At 38.9% G+C, this 26,942-nt stretch overlaps 1 protein-coding gene across 11 annotated transcripts in view; it reads left to right on the top strand.

Annotated features, from left to right (window-relative positions):
- Positions 1 to 4,801: 4,801 nt before the first annotated feature.
- tut4 (terminal uridylyl transferase 4) overlaps positions 4,802 to 26,942 on the top strand; it is a 112,281-nt gene continuing 90,140 nt past the window's right edge. For 10 of the 11 annotated variants that reach the window (XR_013285232.1, XR_013285231.1, XM_077533424.1 and 7 more), the window contains exons 1-7: positions 4,830 to 4,947; positions 5,963 to 6,204; positions 6,279 to 6,430; positions 7,936 to 8,052; positions 8,181 to 8,358; positions 9,847 to 9,935; positions 14,380 to 14,431. Coding sequence is in view for 9 of the 11 variants with exons in the window: in XM_077533424.1 (XP_077389550.1) it covers positions 6,299 to 6,430; positions 7,936 to 8,052; positions 8,181 to 8,358; positions 9,847 to 9,935; positions 14,380 to 14,431 (568 nt within the window). In the remaining 2 variants the exon portion in view is untranslated. Of the gene's footprint in view, positions 4,948 to 5,962; positions 6,205 to 6,278; positions 6,431 to 7,935; positions 8,053 to 8,180; positions 8,359 to 9,846; positions 9,936 to 14,379; positions 14,432 to 26,942 lie in introns of all 11 variants that reach the window. The other variant, XM_077533422.1, reaches the window with a different exon arrangement.

The following is a 26,942-nucleotide window of genomic DNA, read 5'->3' as shown; positions in this document are numbered from 1 at the left end:
TTGATCCGTATTTTGTGGCTGAAGCAACATTTTGGTTTATTTATTTTACCTCTAAAATGTCAGAAATGTGTTTCTCGGTTGTAAAGCTTAATCAAAGCTTACATAAATAATTTATCTTCAACATTAAATTTTAACAAAATTGGTTACCATAAACATGATTACTTAAACAAAACAGAAATAATCAGAGAACCCTTCGCCTTTGAATAGCACACATTTAACTTTACAAATTTAAGCTCTTCAAAAAAACAACTTTTCCAAATTTTAAAACTTGAAAATCTCAAAACCTTCCATGGTTGCAAAGTTCCTTTCAAAGGTTTATCTCCAATTTGACATGCTGTGATTTGTTAGGATTTGCAGGAGATTGTGGACCCAAGTGGAGGGAGGTAAAGAAAGGCGTGGCAGGGGTGCTCTTAAACATGTTAATTTAACACACAAACAAAGTACAACAAAACACAGACCAATGGTGGGAACTAAACTTACTAGTTTCAAACTAAACTGGCAGAACTCAGAATTGCAGGGGAACAAGGTGTGACGCGACAAAGACTCCACAAGGACTGAACGAAAGCAGGGAACTAAACACACATACTAACGAGATAACAAGAGACACCTAGACAGGACACAAGTGGCTTGGGGAGCTGATTGCAAACAAGGGAACGGGAAAACAAGCACAGGTGGACATAAGACATTGACAGAACTAGAGACACAAGGAAAACCTTACTAAGAAAAACCCAAACTAAAACCCAGACCCTAACAGTACCCCTCCCCCAAAGACAGATCCTAGATGTCCAAAAACACAAAGACCCAAAACGAGGGCGGGTGGAGGGTGGCATGGAGGCTGGAACGCTGTCCACCATCAGGGACAGTCAGTCAGGAGGGCGTCCCGGCCGCCAGATGAGCACCGCCGGAACTGGTGCGGGTGGCGGCCGCTTTTCGTGCGCCGCCAGAACTGGAGCGGGTGGCGGCCGCTGGCCTTGCGCCGCCGGAACTGGAGCGGGTGGCGGCCGCTGGCCTTGCGCCCCTGGAGCAGGAGCTGGAGCGGGTGGCGGCCGCTGGCCTTGTGCTGCCGGAACTGGAGCTGGGCCGGGTGGCGGCCGCTGGCCTTGCGCCGCCGGAACTGGAACTGGGCCGGGTGGCAGCCGCTGGCCTTGCGCCGCCGGAACTGGGGCGGGTGGCGGCCGCTGGACTTGCGCCGCCGGAACTGGGGCGGGTGGCGGCCGCTGGACTTGCGCCGCCGTAACTGGAACTGGTGCGGGTGGCGGCCGCTGGCCTTGCGCCGCTGGAACTGGAGAGGGTGGCGGCCGCTGGCCGGGCGCCGCCGGAACGGGAACTGGATCAGGGAGAGACTGGAGGGCACGAATCCACGCCTCTCTGGCAGAAGCCAGACGCCGCAGGATGTCATCCAATTGAGCCTCCGTTGAAAGGCTGTTGACGTGGATTCGCGCCATTTCCCCCTCTGGGTCCATTGCTGGTGGAGTCTTTCTGTTAGGATTTGCGGGAGATTGTGGACCCAAGTGGAGGGAGGCAAAGAAAGGCGTGCCAGGGGTGCTCTTGAACATATTTTAATTTAACGCATAAACAAACAAAGTACAACAAAACACAAACCAAGGCTGGGAACTAAACTTACTAGTTTCAAACTAAACTGGCAGAACTCAGAATTGCAGGGGAACAAGGTGTGACGCGACAACAACAAAGACTCTACAAGGACGGAGCGAAAGCAGGGAACTAAATACACATACTAACGAGATAACAAGAGACACCTGGACAGGACACAAGTGGCTTGGGGAGCTGATTGGACAAACACAAGGGAACGGGAAAACAAGCACAGGTGGACATAAGACATTGACAGAACTAGAGACACAAGGTAAATATTACTAAGAAAAACCCAAACTAAAACCCAGACCCTAACAGTGATTTACTTCATCCGCTGGTCTTCCTTGCTTGTGCTGGCTGTGCGCTGTCGATGTCACATAGTCTGAATGACGGATGGTTCAAATGCGATGGTCGAGTTTTCACTGTAGCTGCCCTTGGCATCAGTGATGACGCATAGTGGAGAGTTTCAAACTGGTGTTTTATTTCCCGACATTGTGAAAACTATGAAACAGACATACAAAAAAAAAAGCAAAGGGTCAATATCACATTTTCAACAAAAACCTACATAACTACATAAACTTTTACATAATATAAGCAATTTGCAAAATATAAAACATAAATTTAATCTAATATTAAGACAGCCATCACAATCCTTTAACAGACAAAATAACGCACCTCGTTCCATAAACCAAGGGTGCTAAAACAGGTGAAACAATCCCTTCAGGGGAATCCACATCCTACACAAATAATATATTAACAGATAATTAAAAACAATAGTCAGAATCAAATAGCCATGGAAACTGTCGAAACAAACGTACATGCAGAAATAATCAGGCCGCGAACACCAGCACCACACGGAGCAGCATGTTTACCGTGCGAAAAACAATGAGAGTGAAGCCGACTGTCCCTTGACACCTTTACCCCCAAGCAGGGGCCAAATGATCTCATTACCTAACAAACCCAGAGAAGGGCCTTTTGACCCTGCACATTTGTATTAATTTAATCGTTCACATATTAGCATCCACCTATCATTTGCGAATGCATACCAAGAAGGGTGTGGTTGGCCCTTCCCTCTTCGAATACCAGATGAGGTCCAATTGTCCCTGCACTTTTGAATGAGTTGTTGTCCGATCAGTTAGCCACCTATCATATGTAAATGCAGCCACTACACAGCCATTATGCTGGAATGTGCCCCATTTGTCCCACACACCAATACTCAAGTAAATCTGAGGCCAAATGGACCCGGATGTCCCTTTGTTTCTTGTTGAGAACAGTCAAAGTTGAAAATTTGGTTGAGTGACTAGAATGAATCAGTTATATTCTCGCAGTCAAACTGCAAGAAATATACAATTTTATTGTCTGGAAAATGTAATGTTTGTCATCAATTCCTGCTAACTTGTTTGTTGAAAAAAGACATTCCTTACTGTTCGTGTGTCCTTTGTATGCAAACATTTGCTATAGCATAAAATGTATGTATGTGTGGCTTGTAGAAAATGTAGGACTGAATCTGCATCAAAAAAAAAAAAAAAAATTGCAACTTGTCCATTCACACCCTTATCAGATCCTCGGGATCATCCCCTGAATAAAGGTACAAATTAGGCAGGCCAAATGGACCCAGATGTCCCAGATTGTTCTTGTGGTACATTGAAAACAACAGTGCAACACTTCCCCTCACCTCCCCCGAACTGGGACTGACAAGTTTTCCCTAATCTCCAATGTTTGGAGGTCCTTTGTGGCAAACTGCATTTCATCGTACAATCCAGGCAGGCACATCACCATAGACGAACAGCTTCAGCCAACAAAGGCTCACAGCCCTTTCACCCAATATATTCCTTCCAAACCAGACAAGTTTGGGATAAAGTTCTGGGCGGCATGTGACCTAAAGACAAAATATGTCTGCAACATTATCCCCTATCTTGGGAAAGACCCCAGCCTCCAAGGGGGTTAGAGTGGGGGAAGACGTCGTGATGAATCTTATGGAGCCATTCCTGGACAAAGGCAGAACTGTGACAACGGACAATTTCTTTCCATCTCGAAGAAATAGATAGATAGATAGATAGATAGATAGATAGATAGATAGATAGATAGATAGATAGATAGATAGATAGATAGATAGATAGATAGATAGATAGATAGATAGATATTTTTTTCCTGCAATTTTCTCTACTGTTTTGTGAACATATATTTGTTCACTTCAATGTAAACATATCTGCTGTGCATATGTTGCACTGACTTGGGAAAAATAAAACAAGTAAATTTCAATTGTTAAAAAAGTTTGAACAGCATGCAGTATATTCAAATATGTCTGTGCTTGTGAACAATTGAAAGAATGTTCTACAGTTTGAACTATTTCAGTATTATGGCAAAGCATACTAAAGATGACAGTGTTGTGCATTATGCCCAACAGTGTGTAGTTGATGAGACATAAATCTGGTGACATGAATGACGCGTGTGCCACTTGGTACAAAAGTTTGACTTTGGCAAAGCTATGAGTAGTTTTGGTTGCAGTGCTTCATTTTGGTGGATACGAGAGGGGTTTTGCAATTTGGGTGTGTGGTTCTGTGAATTGTGTTTTGATAAAACGAGCCTTGTTTGCAAAATTGTGTTTTAGCAATTGGAAAAAAACGTAATAAAGCAGGAATGGGTTTCTACACCATGCGACAAGCGCAAGCCCTCCATCGGTTTCATTCAACCATGCGCGGATTCAAATTTCAGGCCATTTTTAAGTGCTGTCGATGCAGGTGCATCAACCAAAATGAGCGTAATGGCAATCTGAAGAAACAGTTGGTCACCCATCCAGTTTGTGCAACCTTGCTTCAACCTGATGGGCTATTATTCCATATAAGTCTATAACACCACAAATTACATCATTATAATCCATGCTGCCAAGTACAATTGTACAATAATTTAATAAAGTCGACATTTGGATTCTCGTTGAGTGTGACGTGACCAAAATGATTGACCAAAATGAATCTAAATTAAATTTGACTCGAAAAAATGTTTCACGCACTTATATATTTATTTGGAATATATTTTTGAGAAATTTAATATCAACACATGCATTTCAGTTTCAAAATTTATTTTTTCAAGTACAAAACTTTTAACCCTAATTTAAATCAATATCGTGAAGGCAACGACCACAGAGTTTTAAGAAAACCCACATAATCGAGGACATGAATGTATCATTGTACACGCCCCTCTTAGGCGTCACGGCTGCTCCCACAATGCAGCGGTGTAATGTATGAACATGGCGTCAAGTGCTGCTGTTATGACCAGGCCGTGGGTTCTGCAAAACATGTAGAACAGAACCACGAAGGCAACCAAATAATAATCTTATATCGACTTTAAAGCTCGAAAGTAAGTTAATACCCACCTAGATTTTCTTATAGATCAAGGCCGATGTTCATGCTTTTGAAGTCTTCATCATGTCTGGCAACAGGATGTATTGTTTATTTCTCGTTAGCTTGTCTTTTTTTTTTTTTTTTTTAATAATAATTTGTTTTTAGCTTTCAAAGTCAACGTATTCAACAGAAAGCCAACTAAAACCATTTCTTATAACACAAGAGTCACTTTTTGGCACAGAATATTTGTCGTCCCCTCCGAAGTTAGCAATTGTGACGGTGATGTTAAGTCGTGTTTATGTTTTGAAAGTTATGCTAAGTTAACCGTTCACGTGCTGTTCTCAACCATTGTTAACTTAAAAATAGTTATACTAATGGAATATGAGTGGGGAATCATTCTAAGGCGTGTTAACTTTAACTGTTAATTTTAACTTTTAAAAAGCCAACTCGAAATTATACATGGGCTTTGTGCTTGACAGCATAAAAATCCGTGTTATTGATTTTGGTAACACAATTATTTATTATTAAGAATCTTAGTGGTGTTGAGTGTTATGTAGCTATATTAATTCATTGCCCACTTCTTGCCATTGGAACAGTTAAAGAAGCAATACACAAAAGCAACAAGTGATTTCCAATAACGTCCATAAATTTCCAATAATGATTTCCAAGAAGAAAAAAAAATGAACAGATTGGTAAACACTGGATAAACTGTTTAGAAAATGGATGTATGCATAATGCTATGCTATGCTATGCCAAAACAAAATACTCTCTATGCTTCTCATGGTTTAATACCTCAGAGTAGAAATTAGTTGTTTGTGCAGAACCCTAGTTATATTTTCTTGCTGTTTAACAATATGACTTGAGCTACAGTTTTAAAATCTTTTAACATTGATGAAACTATCATCCTCCATTTTCCCCACAAATTAGAGCAATTCCGCCTAATTGTTGTTTTTTGTAATCTGATGCATGGAATTTAGAGATGTCAGATTATCATGTATTTGACACTCAACACGCAATATACTGTTCCCCAGACTATCAGTGGTCTCCCCATTCGGCTTTCTTCTTCATGGTGTAAACTTCAATCAAAAAGACGAAACGGCATTTCTTCAGGAATGGATGAGTCTCTATCTCCTGTAAAGTCAAACAAGGAAGGAAGCAGACGACTCACTTGCACATAGAGAGACCTCTCCTTTTGTGCAAAGTACACATGAGAAAGTCAACTTAGAACCCAAAAATAGTTTCATTGGCGCCCCGGGAAATGAAAAGCATCATGGTGCGTTTTGAATGTTTTTCACCTTTTTCTCACGAAATGTAGCCATGCGAATAAATGTGATGTTTTTCTTTTAGGATTGAAAGCTGCAACACTGATGCATCACACTGTTGAGGGGTGCACAGCCGTGGCACCAATTACAATGGAAGGATCGCTCACAGAGCAACAACTTGGCCTCCGACAGGCAGAGGAGCGCCTTTACAGAGATTATATTCACAGACTTTTAAAAGTACTGCAATAATTAATCTCCTGTTCATGTTAAGTCATTCAGAAATTATGACATGACCAACTTCAATCCTTGAATGAAATCTGAACATATAAGTTTAAATATGATTGACTGAAATTGTGCACCCTTATTTTAACTCTTTCACCGCCAAAAACTGTTAATGGCGTAATGCTAAAATCTAGGGGTGTTTAAAAAAAAATCGATTCGGCGATATATCGCGATACTACATCGTGCGATTCTCGAATCGATTCAATAAAAAAAAAATCGATTTTTTTTTTTTTTTTTTTTTTTTTAAGAGCTCAGAATTGTTCATTCGGTAGTCTTACCGATTCAACGTCTTATCATCATTGCCTTTTTTTTTTTTTTTTTTTTTTTAAGAGCTCAGAATTGTTCATTCGGTAGTCTTACCGATTCAACGTCTTATCATCATTGCCTTTTTTTTTTTTTTTTTTTTTTGTGTGTGTGTGTGAATCGATTTTTAAACTTCCATTTTTAATGGCAAAATATTCAACAAAACGTCTGACTTCGGGTTAGGATTCACACCTTGAGCATGGAAGAATGTTATATGAACGGAACATTAAGCCTTAATATTTTATTTTAATGCTGTTCAAACATGAAACAGATTACAACCTCTATAAGACTGAAATTTCAGATAAATAAATAATACATTTTCATATAAATCTTACACTCTACAAGCTTACTGATTAGTATTTTCTAAATTTGAATGAAAAAAAATCGCAACAATCGACTTATAAATTCGTATCGGGATTAATCGGTATCGAATCGAATCGTGACCTGTGAATCGTGATACGAATCGAATCGTCAGGTACTAGGTAATTCACACCCCTACTAAAATCCCGATGAATGCCGGCAAAAACATTAAATGACGTTAACTGCTTTTTTTTTTTTTTGGTCTCTCAATGGGCAGTGCAACGTTTTGAAATCTTAAAACACCCCCTACCTAGGGCCAGCAAATGGCAGCATTGCATCTCTTTTCATTGAGCTCTCGTGTATAAAATTACATGGCGGATCTTAGGATGTAGAACATTTTCAAGGATGTCGTGAATAATCAAAGCGTTTGTCACATGAAATCTAATTCACACAGTGTCACTAAACAAAAAATATTAATGTCAGAGTCACTGTTGTGCAGAAAATGTATCTTCACAAGAAGCTTGTTTTCTCCTTTTTTCTATTTTTTCACTTGATGTCACTCAAATGACCTATTTTCAAATGGTAATTACAAAAGATTGAAATAAGGTAGAAACATCCTTTTTTTTTCTTATGAAAGAACGGGATCCAATATTTCATATGGTATCCACCATGTTTATGTAGTCACAGAACACAATATTCTGATTATCATGAAAGATGAGTGGAAATTGCTCGAAATCGGCTGGCACTGTCGGTGTTGTTTTTTTTGGAATGTTTGGCAGTAAAAGAGTTAAGGGAATATTTTTCATGACATTGAACCTTTGTGCGAATTAAATGATTATTAATCTTTGTTTTCTCAGCAATCCCCAGAATACCCAAAATATCAATACATATGCAAGTTGTGTTCGGTTCATATTGAGCACATTCAAGCAGCACACAAACACATAAAGGAGAAGAGACACAAAAAGAACATAATGGTAGGTGAATGCAAAATTAGCATTTGACTAAACACTCCTTTCTCAGTGCCACTTCCACTGAAAATTGTTTTTAATTTCAAATGAACCAGGATTAAAGTGAAACTCTTATTTTCGTTCTGCTATTTTAGGAAAAACAGGAAGAAAATGAACTGCGTGCCCTAGCACCCCCATCTGCCTTGCACCTAAGAGCCATCGAAACAGCTGTTGTGGATGCAGCCAGGCAACATGGGATTTCTGCGGAGGACTTTGACCATCGAAAGGCAGTGGTTATTAGGATGGAGGACAGCATAAAGAAACACCTCTCAGGTTGTATGTTGCTAAAACAATACACCACTGAAAACTCATTTTCCAGTAATTATGTTTCTATCTGCTTCAGGAGCTGAGATATAAATTATTTTTAATATTGTTTAATTTCCAGAAAAACTTCAGGTTTTCGGGGTTGACTGTGGTTTTAGAGGCATATGTTTTGCCAGGCACTTTAGGCCTTAATGGGTTAAGGCATTGTTTTCTTCTGTTTCAGACCAAACGCACACAATTGTATACACACAATTACTAGGGATGTAACGATATCGGCAATATCGTGATATTGTGATATTAAAACTGCCACAATATCGTCGTCGTCATGTTCACGATATTTTAATGCTAGACGTCTGTTAAAAAAGTCAGGTTGATTTCCATTTGTGCAGTTATAGCACCCTCTGGTGGCTAGTTTTTTAGTGCAGCCGAATTTTCATTAGAGATGTTTTGGCTCTTCTATGTTTAAAAACGAATTGTTAGATGAAGGGGATTGTAATATGCTTTGAAGCGAGTCAATATGTGGAGGAACTCAATGTAGGCTTGCATTAGCGAGTAAGTGCCTCAATATTAAGTGTTATTAGAGATTGAAGGTAGTTTATATGTATTGCTGTTATGTACAAAAGCACAATATTGTGATTCTTTTAGTATGAGCTCATTTTTTTTTACAATATTGTGACCTTTTTTAAATTAAATATCGCCAACCTCTCCACAATATCGTGATAATTATCGTATCGTGATATCGTATCGTGATATTTGGATATCGTTACATCCCAAACAATTACACACACACACACACACACATATAATTGTACTACACGACACACACATGCATTCTTTTTCTTCTTCTATTTTTTCCTTAAAAAAATGCGCTCTCAATTACATGTCCATAACGCCCACTTCGGTCAGTGTAAATTACCTATATTAATGTGGACAACACTACATTAACCGTAGCAGCTTTCTCATATCCCTGCTGTAAACAAACTGCAGACACACTGTAGAAAAAGTTAACAAAGCTTTGTAGCCTTTTCTACACACACATTGTGTAAATTACATATGTTTTGTACAAAAAGTTACTGTTTGCAGCCAGGGCAAAATGCAGATGTTAAAAGCATCTTTTGGTTATAAAATGAGTCATTCATTTTGTTAAAATACAGACGTTAAAAAAAATCGAAATCGGCAACTGAAAATCAAATCGAATTGGGTTTTGAGTGAATCGTTACATCCCTAGCAGCTTTTTCCACAACTTTTATAATAAAGAATATACATCAGATTTATATAGCACTTTTTGGACACTCAAAGACACTTCACAATGGATACATTATTCACATACACATTCACACTTTGGTTTAACTATGTATATAACCACACACCACCTGGGGCAGACTGACTTTTTTTTTTTTTTTTTTTTAAAGCCCACAAATTCATTTTGTATCTGTTGCACACTGAAAAGTACTATACACATCAATATATTTTGAATTTTTGTTCTTTATTTTCCAGCTTGCACCCTAAGACTCTACGGTTCTTGTCTTACCCGATTTGCCTTTAAGATGAGTGATATCAACATTGACGTCATCTTCCCATCTACAGTAAGTCTGTCTGTTTTTGTAACCGACAGTAAAACCTATTACACAGAGATTCCGTACGATAGCGTTGGAGACTTAAAGCTACTATATGGAGGATTTCCCCAAAAAATATCTTAACAATAGCCTTTTTATTTGACCATTTATGACTAAAACATATTCTAATTAGTAGATCAACATCTTAGCTGTTCATAATGGGTACTCCTATAAGCCTCTGGCCAATATTTTTTCGGAAGCACCCGGTCCGAATCGTTCGAATTTCCCTCCCTATGTCTGCGGGATGTGACGTCATGCGCATGCTCGTTCGTTGTTTCCTGTAGTCGCGAAGACGGAACTAGTACAGTACAGCTTTTCGCTGCAATTGAATCCACTCAGAAGGAATCAACATCTGCATCTTGCGTGCCCCCCCCAGGCACCCGCCGTTACTCCCCGGAAGGCTATTAAAAAACAAAACAAAAAAAAACCCATTGAAAACAAGGTCAAGCGCCATGAAAAAAATCTAAACTTGACAGTCACCGACGCCGGGCAAGAACGAGAGTGAACATGGGTTTGACATTTCAGCGGTGGAGAGAGTTGAGCTCGGACTTGGATTAGAAAAGTAATTCACAGCTGGCTTTCTTTCTACTCCAAAAGGTACGAAGCGAGTATCTTGACATTAAGAGGAAACAAAAAAAAGTTTTGTTTTCAATTAGCAGTAACCTCCAGATCGATCACTTCTCGGTCGTAACTAGGGGTGGAAGGAGGTAGACGGCAACATTTAGCGTGAAAGGGGCGGCAAGATTGAATGAAATAGAAAAGAATGACTTCATGAAGAACAGACGTTCTATTCCGCGGCGTTTCAATCAGGCTAAATATTGCGTTATTTTCCTCCGTGACAACAACCTATTGTAGCTACATCATGCTAGTGGAACGTGAACGCTACTGCTGAATGGCGATAACATTCATGGCCATATCACACTAAGCAGTGAATGGGTCTATATGTTTTTCTCAATCGTCAATTTCCATAAATGACGGCCCACCTATCGGCTAATGCACAACGACACTAGCCTGGGGGCGACAAACTAATAATAACTTGAATCAGGTTGACGTCCGGGGTGACTACAATATGTAAATGCATATTGACGTCGAAATGAAGTCCAATTAATTGTAATTAATTGACGTAATTTGCACATCGTTTTGGAGTACAGTACAAAACTGGTCTTCGACTGACTAATGCAATATGATTTGCATGTCCCGTGGACATCAATTGTTTAGTGGGGATCGAGAGTCTCATTCCGTGAAGTGGCCAGCTTTGTATAACATTATAAAACTTCTTACTTCTGAAAATACCTCTGAAAACACAGTTAACTGAATATGAAGAGTCCAGCCTCTGAGTCTTCAGTAATGAGGTTGTGTACGTACGAGTGCGTGCAGCGTGTACGAGCGTGCAGTTTGTTTTCGGCCGCAGGTGGCAGTAGCAATTTGAAATTTTAAATCTTCCGTATACAGTGTTCCCTCGTTTTCCGCTGGGGTTAGGTTCCAAAAAATACCCGCAATAAATGAAATCCGCGAAGTAGTTAGCTTTATGTTTTACAACTCTTATAAATGTTTTAAGGCTCTAAAATCCCCGACCGCACAATTTATACACTTTTCTCATTGAGGCATTTACATGTTCTCACATTTCTCTCTTGTTCAAACATTGACAATGTTCAAACCTTCATAAATTTTATAAAATGGATATATTACTGTAAAAATATATGCAAAATTGCACTTAAAAAAAAATCCGCGATACAGCGAGGCCGCGAAAAGTGAACCACGTTATAGCGAGGGAAGACTGTAGCTGCTTTAATAGAAGATATGGCCATATAGTCGAGCCCTGCTATTGACGGGGGAGAGGCCACTCAGTGTATTGCGAATATCCATTAATAGAAATGCATTGGGGGGGAAATAATTGGTGCTGTCAAGCGGTTAATTATTTTTTATTTTTATTTTTTAACTGTTTAACCAGTTAGCACGTCCGCTTCCCAGTTCTGAGGACTCCGGTTCGAGTCCAGGCTACGGCCTTCTTGGGTGGAGTTTGCATGTTCTTCCCGTGCCCGCGTGGGTCTTCTCCGGGTACTCCGGTCTCCTCCCACATTCCAAAGACATGCATGGCAGATTAATTGGGCGCTCCGAATTGTCCCTCTGTGTGCGTGGGAGTGTGGATGGTTGTTCGTCTCTGTGTGCCCTGCGATTGGTTGGCAACCAGTCCAGGGTGTCCCCCGCCTACTGCCCAGAGCCAGCTGAGATAGGCGCCAGCAGCCCCCGCGACCCTTGTGAGGAATAAGCGGTCAAGAAAATGGATGGATGGATTAACTGTTTAACCAACCGTATCTGTAGACCCTGCAAACTGCATGAACTACATATGGAAACTCACCACCTGAAAAGCTCAGCTCACGTTTAGTTTGACTGCAGCATAAAACTAGATATAGTTCATATTTGTCGGTCTTTGTATCAATCAGGGTTATTATAGTTTTGTAATTTTCATTTTAGTCAGGTTTTTTTTTTTTTTTTTATGTAGTTAGTTTTAATTAGTTTTCAAGGTGGTTTTGTTAGTATAGCACGCAAACAACAGCACACCAATCCCACTTGGCGATGTGGGCCCATAATTATCCAAATTGTTTTCTGACTTAATTATGCTTCAATAACCTGTGTGATTAAAAACAAGTAACAAACTAGGGCTGATTTTATTCTGGTTTGGCCACTGTATATAAATGGACTCATAGGTGTACGTTTCACAGCCAATTTTGTCTTGCTTCAATTTCACTGTTCATGGTTCTGACAACATGATGTGGACGAATCTTTGAGTAGCACTCACAGATAGTGCTCATAAGAGAAATTTTATAAATGCATTCTTAACAATGAAATGTGCATGTAGCGCTTCTCGCAGACTTATTAGTACAACCATACGCCACACACTGTGGCATTTTCACCGTAGAGACAGTAAATAACTTGAAAATGCTGCGGGAAAATCTATATCTTCAAGTTCGGTGGGCTTAGTGAGTGTCAACGTAAGATGGCCGCCGGTGGCTTCACTTCTCGCTATGGTGAATACATGGCATTGTGAGTCCATTCATATAATAAGTCCGTAGATGTTGCTCATCATAGTCCAAGGAACGCTCATGAAATTTGTGTGAATGCACAGGCACATGGAAAATTAGAGGGAACATTGATTGGCACATGTCTACTTTGTATCCCGTTTTTTTTTTTTTTTTTGTCTTTACTGTCGGGGTGTATAAGCTCTGTATATTTTATTTTCATCACAAGTCAGACTGGTCACAGTGGCACGAAAAGCTTGTTTTAATTTCTTTGGTCGTCCAAACACACGCTTTGGGACGTGACAAAATGTGCTGCATGCTACAGAGAGCACTATGGGCAGCAGGTACATATACACCTGTCGAAAACTGGCTCTGTCATTGTCCCTCTTAAAAACACTGGTACTGAAAATCGACGCCTTCTTAAAATAATTGCCTGTGTTATAGGGGTGGGCGATATGACGATATTAGATAGTTAAGAATGTGTTGGAATTTAATGTGTTGACGATCTCATAAAGCTGACAGATCGGCAAGATCGTCTGCGGCACATTCTATACAGTTCAACTTTATGCGGGCTCAAGCTTGGTTTATGCATCTGTGTGGTCTTTTTTTTTCCCCCTCGCTTCACTTACTCACTCGCACAAACATGAGGCAGAGGGCGCGCGCGGGCGTGGATGAGTCGGACGCTCGTGGGAGCTCTGGCGGGGAGGCGCCCGGGCCGGCCGGCGCAGGTACGCCCCCCTTGCCGGTGCCAGCGCGGCCCGGCCACCTCGGAACCTTACCCGACAGCCGACGGGTACGCAACTCTCCCTGCGCCTTGACATGTCCACATTGCCCCTGCTCGCACGTACGAGAATTTGTAAACTATGCGGAGTTGCGGACGAGCAAACGCCGTCAGTGTTTTCTCCTTTCCTGTTTTTGTCGACAGTTTATTGAGGGAAAAAAAACATGTTCAACTTCTATTGTGGTGTTAACTAGGGCTGTTCATACACCGTTGGCACTCTTACCTGCCTCCTGTAGTCTGGGGAAAATATCGACCACAGCTGCTATAATTGCACTATTTCAATTGAAACCTGTTCAGAAAGCTTAGTTGGCTTAAGATGTCTGTTTTTTTTTTTTTTTTTAGGGTTTTATAAACATTGTAAATATGTTTTAAAATTTACAAAAATGTTCAGAAAGGTGAAGATTAGTCTAAAAATATGTAAAAAAAGAAAAAAAAGAAAAGAAAAAAAAAGAAATTGTGATAAATCGAGATTGTGAATTTATTTTTTAAAGAATCGTGATGACATTTTTACCATATCGCCTACCCCTATCCCTATGCAAAATTTTTCTCTAATATGATACCATTATGCAAGAGTTAGTCTTTTGTTTTTTTTCTTTCATTCTTTTACATCTAGATGACACAACCAGAAGTCCTGATTCAAGTGCTTGACATCCTCAAAAACAGCAGTAAGTGTCATTTAAACTTGACTGTAATTCAGGCTTAAAGTATGGTTAAATTGTGCAAGTGTTGTGATATTTTTATTTATTTATTTTTTTTGGTAGGCTTCTCTACAGTGCATCCATTAATTATTCACAATGCTTCACTTTTTCACATTTTTACAGCCGTTTTACAAAGTGGAATAAGTTTATTTTACGTCAAAAATTGTTCACACAACACCCCATGAAGCATGTTTTTGTTTTTGTTTTTTGCAAGAAAACAACATTCATAAACATCTCAAAATGATGATTATAAGTGCAAAATAATTAATTAGAACTTAATGGCTAAGGCTATGAATACTTGTGGATGTACAGGTAGTCCTCTAGTTACGAACATCGTTACGAACATCCGACTTACGAACATTCGCAGATACGAACAAGGGCTGACGGATGTCCATAAAGGCTGTATTTTTCATGCAAGTTAATATAATAAGTGTGCACCACTTATACATTATGGTTAAAGTATTGTGTTGTAGTGCCCCTTCTGCCACAACCCCGCCGAGTAGCACCGCGCAATTTGCGCATTTCGACGACCTCTCTGTCCGCCGGTGAACAGCACAGGTGCCTCGGCCACTGGCCACAGCGCACGCACTCTTCATGCACCTAATATTGCCATCTCACTCTTGAGCACATTTCAGAGGCTGTCCGGGAGGATATTCATGAAAAGCAGCCCTCACTTGTCTTCTTTAGCGTAGCAGCAAAACGTACATTATCTCTTCAGCTTTGAAATCACTTGACTCTAACTCGGCAGTCACCATCTTGACTCGTCATATGTGCCAGTCACATTCATGTGAACTTTACGGACAGTCAGAAAACATATGCTGCTTTTCCATCAGTCTCGTACCGCACGCTACCACACCACACCACACCACACCTCACTTTTTTTCCATTACAACTGGCGCACGGCGGGAAGGGGGCGGCAACATTTGAACTGTCCAAGCCAAGCTTGCGCTCCCGCAGTGCGTGCGGATCTGAGATAACATTTCAGGAGTGGCAAGTCGCGCCAACATTGAACCATATTTACAATTTAATATGGACCACCATGGATGAAATATTGAGATTAACGACAAGCTCCCGAAGCTATTTCTGAATGGAGAGCTCTGCCGCTGGAGCTCTCATTCAAGTGAATGGGAACACACAACCATCCAGCGTTGTGCACTCGCGATGTTTTTTTTAAAACCACAAACATTAGAAATCCATCCACAAGTACCTTTTAAACTGTAAATATAGTTCAGCGTTGTTGTAAAACATTATATTTATTGTATATACCATATTTTTATGACTTTGGCGAAGACCGGCGGGCGCCTCTGCCTTTTCTCGCTTAAAACAAGGAAATGGGCGTGTGCCACGGCGTTGCTGTCGGCCAATCAGATGACAGGTGATGACACGGCCCCGCTATTCCCCCGACGACTGCCGCTGCAGAACCACTGCTGAAAGGGTTCTAAACAGCGGTTACAACGGAACCGCTTGGCCCCGAAAGGGTTCCATGGAGACACTAACGTCCGGGGACAAAAAATGCTGCTTCAGTGTGGAACCTGTCCGGTGGAAAAGCGCCAATAGTTTCCTGAGACCGTTACACTCAGTACGTCATGCCTTCCACATGTCAGCAGCCTCACATGAACTTACTTCAATAACTCCTCCACCATCTATGTACAGTAAGCATATTTATTTTGTTTTTGTTGCATTGTACTGTGTAAAAATTTAATATACTGTGGGGCTAGGAGTAAAGGTTGACCCAGTTAGTTGGGTGTAGAGCTGCACGATTTTGGAAATAAACCTAATTGCAATTTTTCAGATCAATATTGCGATTTAATTTGTGATTTTTTTATTTTACACATTAAAATGCATGAAAGCGCTACAATTGTGAGTCAGTTTAGTTTCAGACAAGTAATTTGATCAATATTTTAACAATGCAATACTATAATGTCACTATTTGATTAAAAGTACAAGGCGGAGACATCCTCTTCTGGTGAATATGCTCAGGGAGGAGCTTTGACCTCCATTATGTTTCTCAACCAAATAATTTGCCAATAAAAACAATGCATTGAGGCTCAGGCTATGGTGAGATTATAATATAGTTACATATCCAGAATAATAACACAGAATGGAAAATAACATCCCAATTACCTAGGGACAATTCGGCGCGCCCAATTAACCTGTCATTCATTTCTTTGGAATGTGGGAGGAGACTGGCGTGCCCGGAGAAGACCCACACAGACACGGGGAGAACATGCAAACTCCACCCAGGAAGGCCGGAGCCTGGAGTCGAACCCGAGTCCTCAGAACTGGGAGGCGGACGTGCTAACCACTCATTCACTCCACCGTGCCGCCAGAGCATAATGTGCTATTTGAAAAACCTTTCTGTGTGCATGTGTGGTACTGTGTATGCTGCATCAATGGCCATTGTAGGCTTCGACAACTGAATGAGACAAGCAAATACGTCAGGCTTAGTAAACATATGATGAAGATGAAGCGCTACATAAGTGCATTAATATTGTGATCAAATTGGATTTTTCATTATGTTGGACTATGAAGTGGTTTTCAGGAAAACTACAATAAGTAGGTAATTTGAGTTTATTCAGGGCTAATGCTAATCACGATTTTTAATCGAGCATGGGCTAATTTTGTTGGTGTTTGTGTATTAGTTGATGGAATAATTGATAGGCGACTCGATTTAAAAAAAAAAAAAAGTCGTTAGTGACAGCACTAATATACTGTGAGGAAAGGTGGTTCAGAAAATGGATGATGGATGGATGATGTAATTTAATGTATGTTTTTTAGATTTAATTTAGGTACTGTATAGAAAATATCTAATAAGGTATATAATTTTCATTGTGGGAATATGTTGTTTCTAACCTTTATTTATTTATTTATTTATTTTCTAAAAGAGCTCAGAATTGTTCATTCGGTAGTCTTACCGATTCAACGTCTTATCATCATTGCTCTTTTTTTTAAATTTAAAAAAAAAAAATTTTGTGTGTGTGCGTGCGTTTGCGTGTGTGCGTTTGCGTGCGTGCGTTTGCGTGCGTGCGTTTGCGTGCGTGCGTGTGCGTGCAAATACGTATCAATTTATACTCATTAATTCACCTAAAGCCTTATAAATATCCCATTACCCTTCGCCTTAACCAGGTACTTCAGAATCTTGCCAGAGTCGTGAGGTTTAAATGGTCAGGAGACCAGAGAAAAGGTCAGAAAAAAATAAAGTGAAAAGAAAGATAAATCAAAGTGAAATCCAGCACCGACCAAACACTTCCTGCATTCCCCATGATTACAAAATCAAAGTCTTACGCCAACCCCGGAAGCCTCTAAATTCCAGCAAACCTTCTAACCTTTATTATTGTGGGAATGCTGAAAGCATATGTTGTTTCTAACCTTTATTATTATTATACTTATTATTATTATTATAGCATTTTATTCTCAACACTTTTTGCAATCAAACTACTCCTACATTATACTTCCGATTTACACCGTTCAAATTTCAACTTGCTGACAAAATTCACGCCTTTCGGGGTATTTATCATTTGACTTCATATTACTTACAGTACTCGCATAATTTAATGTTAAAGATCTACTTTTCCCCATTCAGTTTTAATGGGACTGACACTGAATTTTTTCTAAGTCCCATTTTCCACGCCCACTTCCATCCATACAACAGACCATCTTGACTGGCTTTCTGATACTGCTCAGTGGCGCAGTTGGGAGACTGCATGTACAGTAAGCAGGAGGTCGCAGGTTCAAAGCCCACTGCCGACTGTACATTGCACATATGTCCGTGGCAATTACATAAACTGATATTAAGTATACCAACTGACTATCATACCAGGAAATGCGTTATACTGACATGATCAAACACGTGTCCCAAATTAGCGCTGATGGCTTACATCAGGTGACACTTTAAAATACAAATAAGCCAATTCGCTCTGATGCTCACAGGTCAGGTTAGCTCATGGGGTTAAGCACTTGAGCCAGTTACATAGCAACGACAGCCCTACGTGTGGTTCACCGGTTCAAATCCCCGATGGAGCAACTTTTTTTTTTTTTTTTTTTTCCCCAGTTTCGTCATAATACAACAAGTTAACATCTATTTCGTTTAATGTCATTTGACAAACTATTTCTTCAAAATTAATCCATATTGCATAATGCATTCTATAATTTCATTGAAGTGATTGAACACGTGACCCCCATTATTCAGCATCATATGTCACTTTTCAATAAAGATACACTGTAAGACATACTTCTTTTTTTTTTTTTAGTTAAAGCTAAAACTTTCGTCTTTTCATTTATAATTCATCCATAATTTCTCATTTGTAATTTACAACCAATTTATCTTTCTTTATTCATTTAACATACATTTTTTTGAACGCATTCGTTCAATGACACATTCGCTGCTTCCATTTCACAACACTTCAATGATGCCGCCAAGTCTTCTGTGGGTCAGTGGATAGATTGGCAGTGTAGTAGCTCATTGAACAGTAAACAAGAGGTGAGGGTTCGATACCAGTCTCAGACTGGTTGAATTTAAACTTCTGTCTTTTCATTTATAATTCATTCATAATTTCTCATATTTAATTTACAACCAATGTTATGTAATGTAGTCTACAAGTTACTAAATAATTACGAGTAATTATTTAGTAACTTGTAGACGACAAGTTACTAAATAATTACGAGTAATACTACTACTAGTAATACTGTTTCTACTACTGCTAATACTACTACTACTACTACTACTACTACTACTACTCGTACTACTACTACTATTACTAGTAATTAATAGTTAATTACGATGTAATTTTCACGGAATTTCTTCTTATTTTCTTCATTAGCATTCTGCTATTAGCAGTCAGCTTAGCATTCAGCTATTAGCATTCGGCTTTCAGCATCCCACGCAATTTCTTCAGAAATTGCTTAGTGTAGTTATTATTGTGGGATGCTGAAAGCATATGTTGTTTCTAACCTTTATTATTGTGGGATGCTGAAAGCATCCCACATATGTTGTTTCTAACCTTTATTATTATTATACTTATACTTAAACTTATTATTATAGCATTTTATTCTCAACACTTTTTGCAATCAAACTACTCCTACATTATACTTCCGATTTACACCGTTCAAATTTCAACTTGCTGACAAAATTCACGCCTTTCGGGCTATTTATCGTTTGACTTCATATTACTTACAGTACTCGCATAATTTAATGTTAAAAATCTACTTTTCCCCATTCAGTTTTAATGGGACTGACACTGAATTTTTTCTAAGTCCCATTTTCCACGCCCACTTCCATACATACAACAGACCATATTGACTGGCTTTCTGATATTTCTCAGTGGCGCAGTTGGGAGAGTGCATGTACAGTAAGCAGGAGGTCGCAGTTTCAAAGCCCACCGCCGACTGTACATTGCACATATGTCCGTGGCAATTACATAAACGGATATTAAGTATACCAACTGACTATCATACCAGGAAATGTGTTATACTGACATGATCAAACACATGTGTCCCAAATTAGCGCTGATGGCTTTCATCAGGTGACACTTTAAAATACAAATACGCCAATTCGCTCTGATGCTCACAGGTCAGGTTAGCTCACGGGGTTAAGCGCTTGAGCGAGTTCCATAGCAAAGACATCCCTACGAGTGGTTCACCGGTTCAAATCCCCGATGGAGCAACTTTTTTTTTTTTTTTTTTTCCAGTTTCGTCATAATACAACAAGTTAACATCTATTTCGTTAAATGTCATTTGACAAACTATTTCTTCAAAATTAATCCATATTGCATAATGCATTCTATAATTTCATTGAAGTGATTGAACACGTGACCCCCATTATTCAGAATCATATGTCACTTTTCAATATAGATACACTGTAAGACATACTTCTTTTGTTTTTAGTTAAAGCTAAAACTTTCGTCTTTTCATTTATAATTCATCCATAATTTCTCATTTGTAATTTACAACCAATTTATCTTTCTTTATTGATTTAACATACATTTTATTGCATGTTCAATGACACATTCGCTGCTTCCATTTCACAACACTTCAATGATGCCACCAAGTCTTCTGTGGGTCAGTGGATAGATTGCTATTAGCATTCGGCTTTCAGCATCCCACGCAATTTCTTCAGAAATTGCTTAGTCTAGTTATTATTATTATACTTATTATAGCATTTTATTTTCAACACTTTTTGGAATCAAACTACTCCTACATTATACTTCCGATTTACACCGTTCAAATTTCAACTTGCTGACAATATTCACGCCTTTCGGGGTATTTATCGTTTGACTTCATATTACTTACAGTACTCGCATAATTTAATGTTAAAGATCTACTTTTCCCCATTCAGTTTTAATGGAACTGACACTGGCTACTCCTACATTATACTTCCGATTTACACCGTTCAAATTTCAACTTGCTGACAATATTCACGCCTTTCGGGGTATTTATCGTTTGACTTCATATTACTTACAGTACTCGCATAATTTAATGTTAAAGATCTACTTTTCCCCATTCAGTTTTAATGGAACTGACACTGAATTTTTTCTAAGTCCCATTTTCCACGCCCACTTCCATACATAGAACAGACCATTATGACCGTCTTTTTGATACTGCTCAGTGGCGCAGTTGGGAGAGTGCATGTACAGTAAGCAGGAGGTCGCAGGTTCAAAGCCCACTGCCGACTGTACATTGCACATATGTCCGTGGCAATTACATAAACGGATATTAAGTATACCAACTGACTATCATACCAGGAATTGCGTTATACTGACATGATCAAACGCATGTGTCCCAAATCAGCGCTGATGACTTTCAGCGTCAGGTGACACTTTGAATTACAAATACGCCAATTCGCTCTGCTGCTCACAGGTCCGGTTAGCTCACGGGGTTAAGCGCTTGAGCCAGTTGCATAGTGAAGACAGCCCTACGTGTGGTTCACCGGTTCAAATCCCCGATGGAGCAACTTTTCTTTTTTTTTTCTCAGTTTCGTCATAATACAACAAGTTGACATCTATTTCGTTAAATGTCATTTGACAAACCATTTCTTCTAAATTAATCCATATTGCATAATGCATTCTATAATTTCATTGAAGTGATTGAACACGTGGCCCCCATTATTCAGCACCATATGTCACTTTTCAATATAGATACACTGTAAGACATACTTCTTTTTATTTTTTAGTTAAAGCTAAAACTTTCGTCTTTTCATTTATAATTCATCCATAATTTCTCATTTGTAATTTACAACCAATTTATCTTTCTTTATTCATTTAACATACATTTTTTTGAATGTTCGTTCAATGACACATTCGCTGCTTCCATTTCACAACACTTCAACGATGCTACCAAGTCTTCTGTGGGTCAGTGGATAGATTGGCAGTGCAGTAGCTCATTGACCAGTAAACAGGAGGTGAGGGTTTGATACCAGTCTCAGACTGGTTGAGTTTAAACTTCAGTCTTTTCATTTATAATTCATTCATAATTTCTCATATGTAATTTACAGCCAATGTATCTTTCTTTATTCATTTAACATACGTTTTATTTAATGCATTCTGGTTCAGCAAGACATCTCTCAATTACATTTCACACTTCAATGATAACAATAGCATTCAGCTATAAGCATTCGGCTTTCAGCATCCCACGCAATTTCTTCAGAAATTGCTTAGTCTAGGTTTTGTGGGATGCTGAAAGCATCCCACATATGTTGTTTCTAACCTTTATTATTCTTATTATACTTAATATTATTATTATTATAGCATTTTATTCTCAACACTTTTTGCAATCAAACTACTCCTACATTATACTTCCGATTTACACCGTTCAAATTTCAACTTGCTGACAAAATTCACGCCTTTCGGGGTATTTATCGTTTGACTTCATATTACTTACAGTACTCGCATAATTTAATGTTAAAGATCCACTTTTCCCCATTCAGTTTTAATGGGACTGACACTGAATTTTTTGTAAGTCCCATTTTCCACGCCCACTTCCATACATACAACAGACCATCTTGACTTTCTTTCTAATATTGCTCGGTGGCGCAGTTGGGAGAGTGCATGTACAGTAAGCAGGAGGTCGCAGGTTCAAAGCCCACCGCCGACTGTACATTGCACATATGTCTGTGGCAATTACATAAACGGATATTAAGTATACCAACTGACTATCACACCAGGAAATGCGTTATACTGACATGATCAAACACATGTGTCCCAAATCAGCGCTGATGACTTTCAGCGTGGCTCACTGGCTTAAGCGCTTGCGTCGGGTGAATAGCAAAGACAACCCGATGAATGGTTCGCTGGTTCAAACCTCGGATGGAGCAACTTTTTTTTTTTTTCTTTCTCAGTTTCGTCATAATACAACAAGTTAACATCTATTTTGTTAAATGTCATTTGACAAACCATTTCTTCTAAATTAATCCATATTGCATAATGCATTCTATAATTTCATTGAAGTGATTGAACACGTGGCCCCCATTATTCAGCATCATATGTCACTTTTCAATATAGATACACTGTAAGACATACTTCTTTTTTTTTTTTTTTAGTTAAAGCTAAAACTTTCGTCTTTTCATTTATAATTCATCCATAATTTCTCATTAGTAATTTACAACCAATTCATCTTTCTTTATTCATTTAACATACATTTTTTTGAATGCATTCAATGACACATTCGCTGCTTCCATTTCACAACACTTCAATGCTGTCACCAAGTCTTCTGTGGGTCAGTGGATAGATTGGCAGTGCAGTAGCTCATTGAACAGTAAACAGGAGGTGAGGGTTCGATACCAGTCTCAGACTGGTTGAATTTAAACTTCTTATTTCCTTCATTAGCATTCTGCTATTAGCAGTCAGCTTAGCATTCAGCTATTAGCATTCGGCTTTCAGCATCCCACGCAATTTCTTCAGAAATTGCTTAGTCTAGTTGTGGGATGCTGAAAGCATCCCACATATGTTGTTTCTAACCTTTATTATTATTATACTTATACTTAAACTTATTATTATAGCATTTTATTCTCAACACTTTTTGCAATCAAACTACTCCTACATTATACTTCCGATTTACACCGTTCAAATTTCAACTTGCTGACAAAATTCACGCCTTTCGGGGTATTTATCGTTTGACTTCATATTACTTACAGTACTCGCATAATTTAATGTTAAAGATCCACTTTTCCCCATTCAGTTTTAATGGGACTGACACTGAATTTTTTGTAAGTCCCATTTTCCACGCCCACTTCCATACATACAACAGACCATCTTGACTTTCTTTCTAATATTGCTCGGTGGCGCAGTTGGGAGAGTGCATGTACAGTAAGCAGGAGGTCGCAGGTTCAAAGCCCACCGCCGACTGTACATTGCACATATGTCTGTGGCAATTACATAAACAGATATTAAGTATACCAACTGACTATCACACCAGGAAATGCGTTATACTGACATGATCAAACACATGTGTCCCAAATCAGCGCTGATGACTTTCAGCGTCAGGTGACACTTTGAACTACAAATACGCCAATTCGCTCTGCTGCTCACAGGTCGGGTGGCTCACTGGCTTAAGCGCTTGCATAGCAAAGACAGCCCTACGAATGGTTCGCTGGTTCAAACCTCGGATGGAGCAACTTCTGGACATGGACATACCTCTTTTTTTTTTTTTAGTTAAAACTAAAACTTTCTTCTTTTCATTTATAATTCAACCATAATTTCTCATTTGTAATTTACAACCAATTTATCTTTCTTTATTTAACATACATTTTATTGCATGTTCAGACACATTCGCTGCTTCCATTTCACAACACTTCAGTTATGCCACCAAGTCTTCTGTGGGTCAGTGGATATATTGGCAGTGCAGTAGCTCATTGAACAGTAAACAGGAGGTGAGGGTTCAAATTCAATCTCAGACTGGTTGAATTTAAACTTCAGTCTTTTCATTTATAATTCATTCATAATTTCTCATATGTAATTTACAGCCAATGTATCTTTCTTTATTAATTTAACATACGTTTTATTTAATGCATTCTGGTTCAGCAAGACATCTCTCAATTACATTTCACACTTCAATGATAACAATAGCATTCTGCTATTAGCAGTCAGCTTAGCATTCAGCTATTTGCGTCGGCTTTCAGCATCCCACGCAATTTCTTCAGAAATTGCTTAGTCTAGTTATACTTATTATTATAGCATTTTATTTTCAACACTTTTTGCAATCAAACTACTCCTACATTATACTTCCGATTTACACTGTTCAAATTTCAACTTGCTAACAAAATTCACGCCTTTCGGGGTATTTATCGTTTGACTCCATATTACTTACAGTACTCGCATAATTTAATGTTAAAGATCTACTTTTCCCCATTCAGTTTTAATGGAACTGAAACTGAATTTTTTCTAAGTCCCATTTTCCACGCCCACTTCCATACATACAACAGACCATCTTGACTTGCTTTCTGATATTGCTCAGTGGCGCAGTTGGGAGAGTGCATGTACAGTAAGCAGGAGGTCGCAGGTTCAAAGCCCACCGCCGACTGTACATTGCACATATGTCCGTGGCAATTACATAAACGGATATTAAGTATACCTACTGACTATCATCCCAGGAATTGCGTTATACTGACATGATCAAACGCATGTGTCCCAAATCAGCGCTGATGACTTTCAGCGTCAGGTGACACTTTAAATTACAAATACGCCAATTCGCTCTGCTGCTCACAGGTCCGGTTAGCTCACGGGGTTAAGCGCTTGAGCCAGTTGCATAGCGAAGACAGCCCTACGTGTGGTTCACCGGTTCAAATCCCCGATGGAGCAACGTTTTTTTTTTTTTTTTTTTTTTTTTTTTTTTTTTTTTTTTTTTTTTTTTTTTTTTTTTTTTTTTTTTTTTTTCTGACTCTTCATTAGCATTCTGCTATGAGCAGTCAGCTTAGCATTCAGCTATTAGCATTCGGCTTTCAGCATCCCACGCAATTTCTTCAGAAATTGCTTAGTCTAGTTATTATAGCATTTTATTCTCAACACTCTTTGCAATCAAACTACTCCTACATTATACTTCCGATTTACACCGTTCAAATTTCAACTTGCTGACAAAATTCACGCCTTTCGGGCTATTTATCGTTTGACTTCATATTACTTACAGTACTCGCATAATTTAATGTTAAAGATCTACTTTTCCCCATTCACTTTTAATGGAACTGACATTGAATTTTTTCTAAGTCCCATTTTCCATGCCCACTTCCATACATACAACAGACCATCTTAACTGGCTTTCTGATATTGCTCAGTGGCGCAGTTGGGAGAGTGCATGTACAGTAAGCAGGAGGTCGCAGGTTCAAAGCCCACCGCCGACTGTACATTGCACATATGTCCGTGACAATTACATCAACGGATATTAAGTATACCAACTGACTATCATACCAGGAATTGCGTTATACTGACATGATCAAACACGTGTCCCAAATTAGCGCTGGCTTTCATCAGGTGACACTTTGAATTACAAATACGCCAATTCGCTCTGCTGCTCACTGGCTTAAGCGCTTGCGCCAGGTGAATAGCAAAGACAGCCCGATGAATGGTTCGCTGGTTCAAACCTCGGATGGAGCAGCTTTTGGACATGGACATACTTCTTTTTTTTTTTTTTAGTTAAAACCAAAACTTCAGTCTTTTCATTCATAATTTCTCATATGTAATTTACAGCCAATGTATCTTTCTTTATTCATTTAACATACGTTTTATTTAATGCATTCTGGTTCAGCAAGACATCGCTCACTGGCTTAAGCGCTTGCGCCAGGTGAATAGCAAAGACAGCCTGATCAATGGTTCGCTGGTTCAAACCTCGAATGGAGCAACTTTTGGACATGGACATACTTCTTTTTTTTTTTTTTTAGTTAAAACTAAAACTTTCGTCTTTTCATTTATAATTCATCCATAATTTCTCATTTGTAATTTACAACCAATTTATCTTTCTTTATTCATTTAACATACATTTTATTGCATGTTCAGACACATTCGCTGCTTCCATTTCACACTTCAGTGATGCCCCAAGTCTTCTGTGGGTCAGTGGATAGATTGGCAGTGCAGTAGCTCATTGAACAGTAAACTGGTGAGGGTTCAATATCAGTCTCAGACTGGTTGATTTTAAACTTCAGTCTTTTCATTTATAATTCATTCATAATTTCTCATATGTAATTTACAGCCAATGTATCTTTCTTTATTCATTTAACATACGTTTTATTTAATGCATTCTGGTTCAGCAAGACATCTCTAAATTACATTTCACACTTCAATGATTACAATAGCATTCTGCTATTAGCAGTCAGCTTAGCATTCAGCTATTAGCATTCGGCTTTCAGCATCCCACGCAATTTCTTCAGAAATTGCTTAGTCTAGTTATACTTATTATAGCATTTTATTCTCAACACATTTTGCAATCAAACTACTCCTACATTATACTTCCGATTTACACCGTTCAAATTTCAACTTGCTGACAAAATTCACGCCTT

Source organism: Festucalex cinctus, chromosome 10 (genome assembly GCF_051991245.1).
Source record: "Festucalex cinctus isolate MCC-2025b chromosome 10, RoL_Fcin_1.0, whole genome shotgun sequence".
NCBI lineage: Eukaryota > Metazoa > Chordata > Actinopteri > Syngnathiformes > Syngnathidae > Festucalex > Festucalex cinctus.
This window is presented reverse-complemented; position numbering and strand designations above follow the sequence as displayed.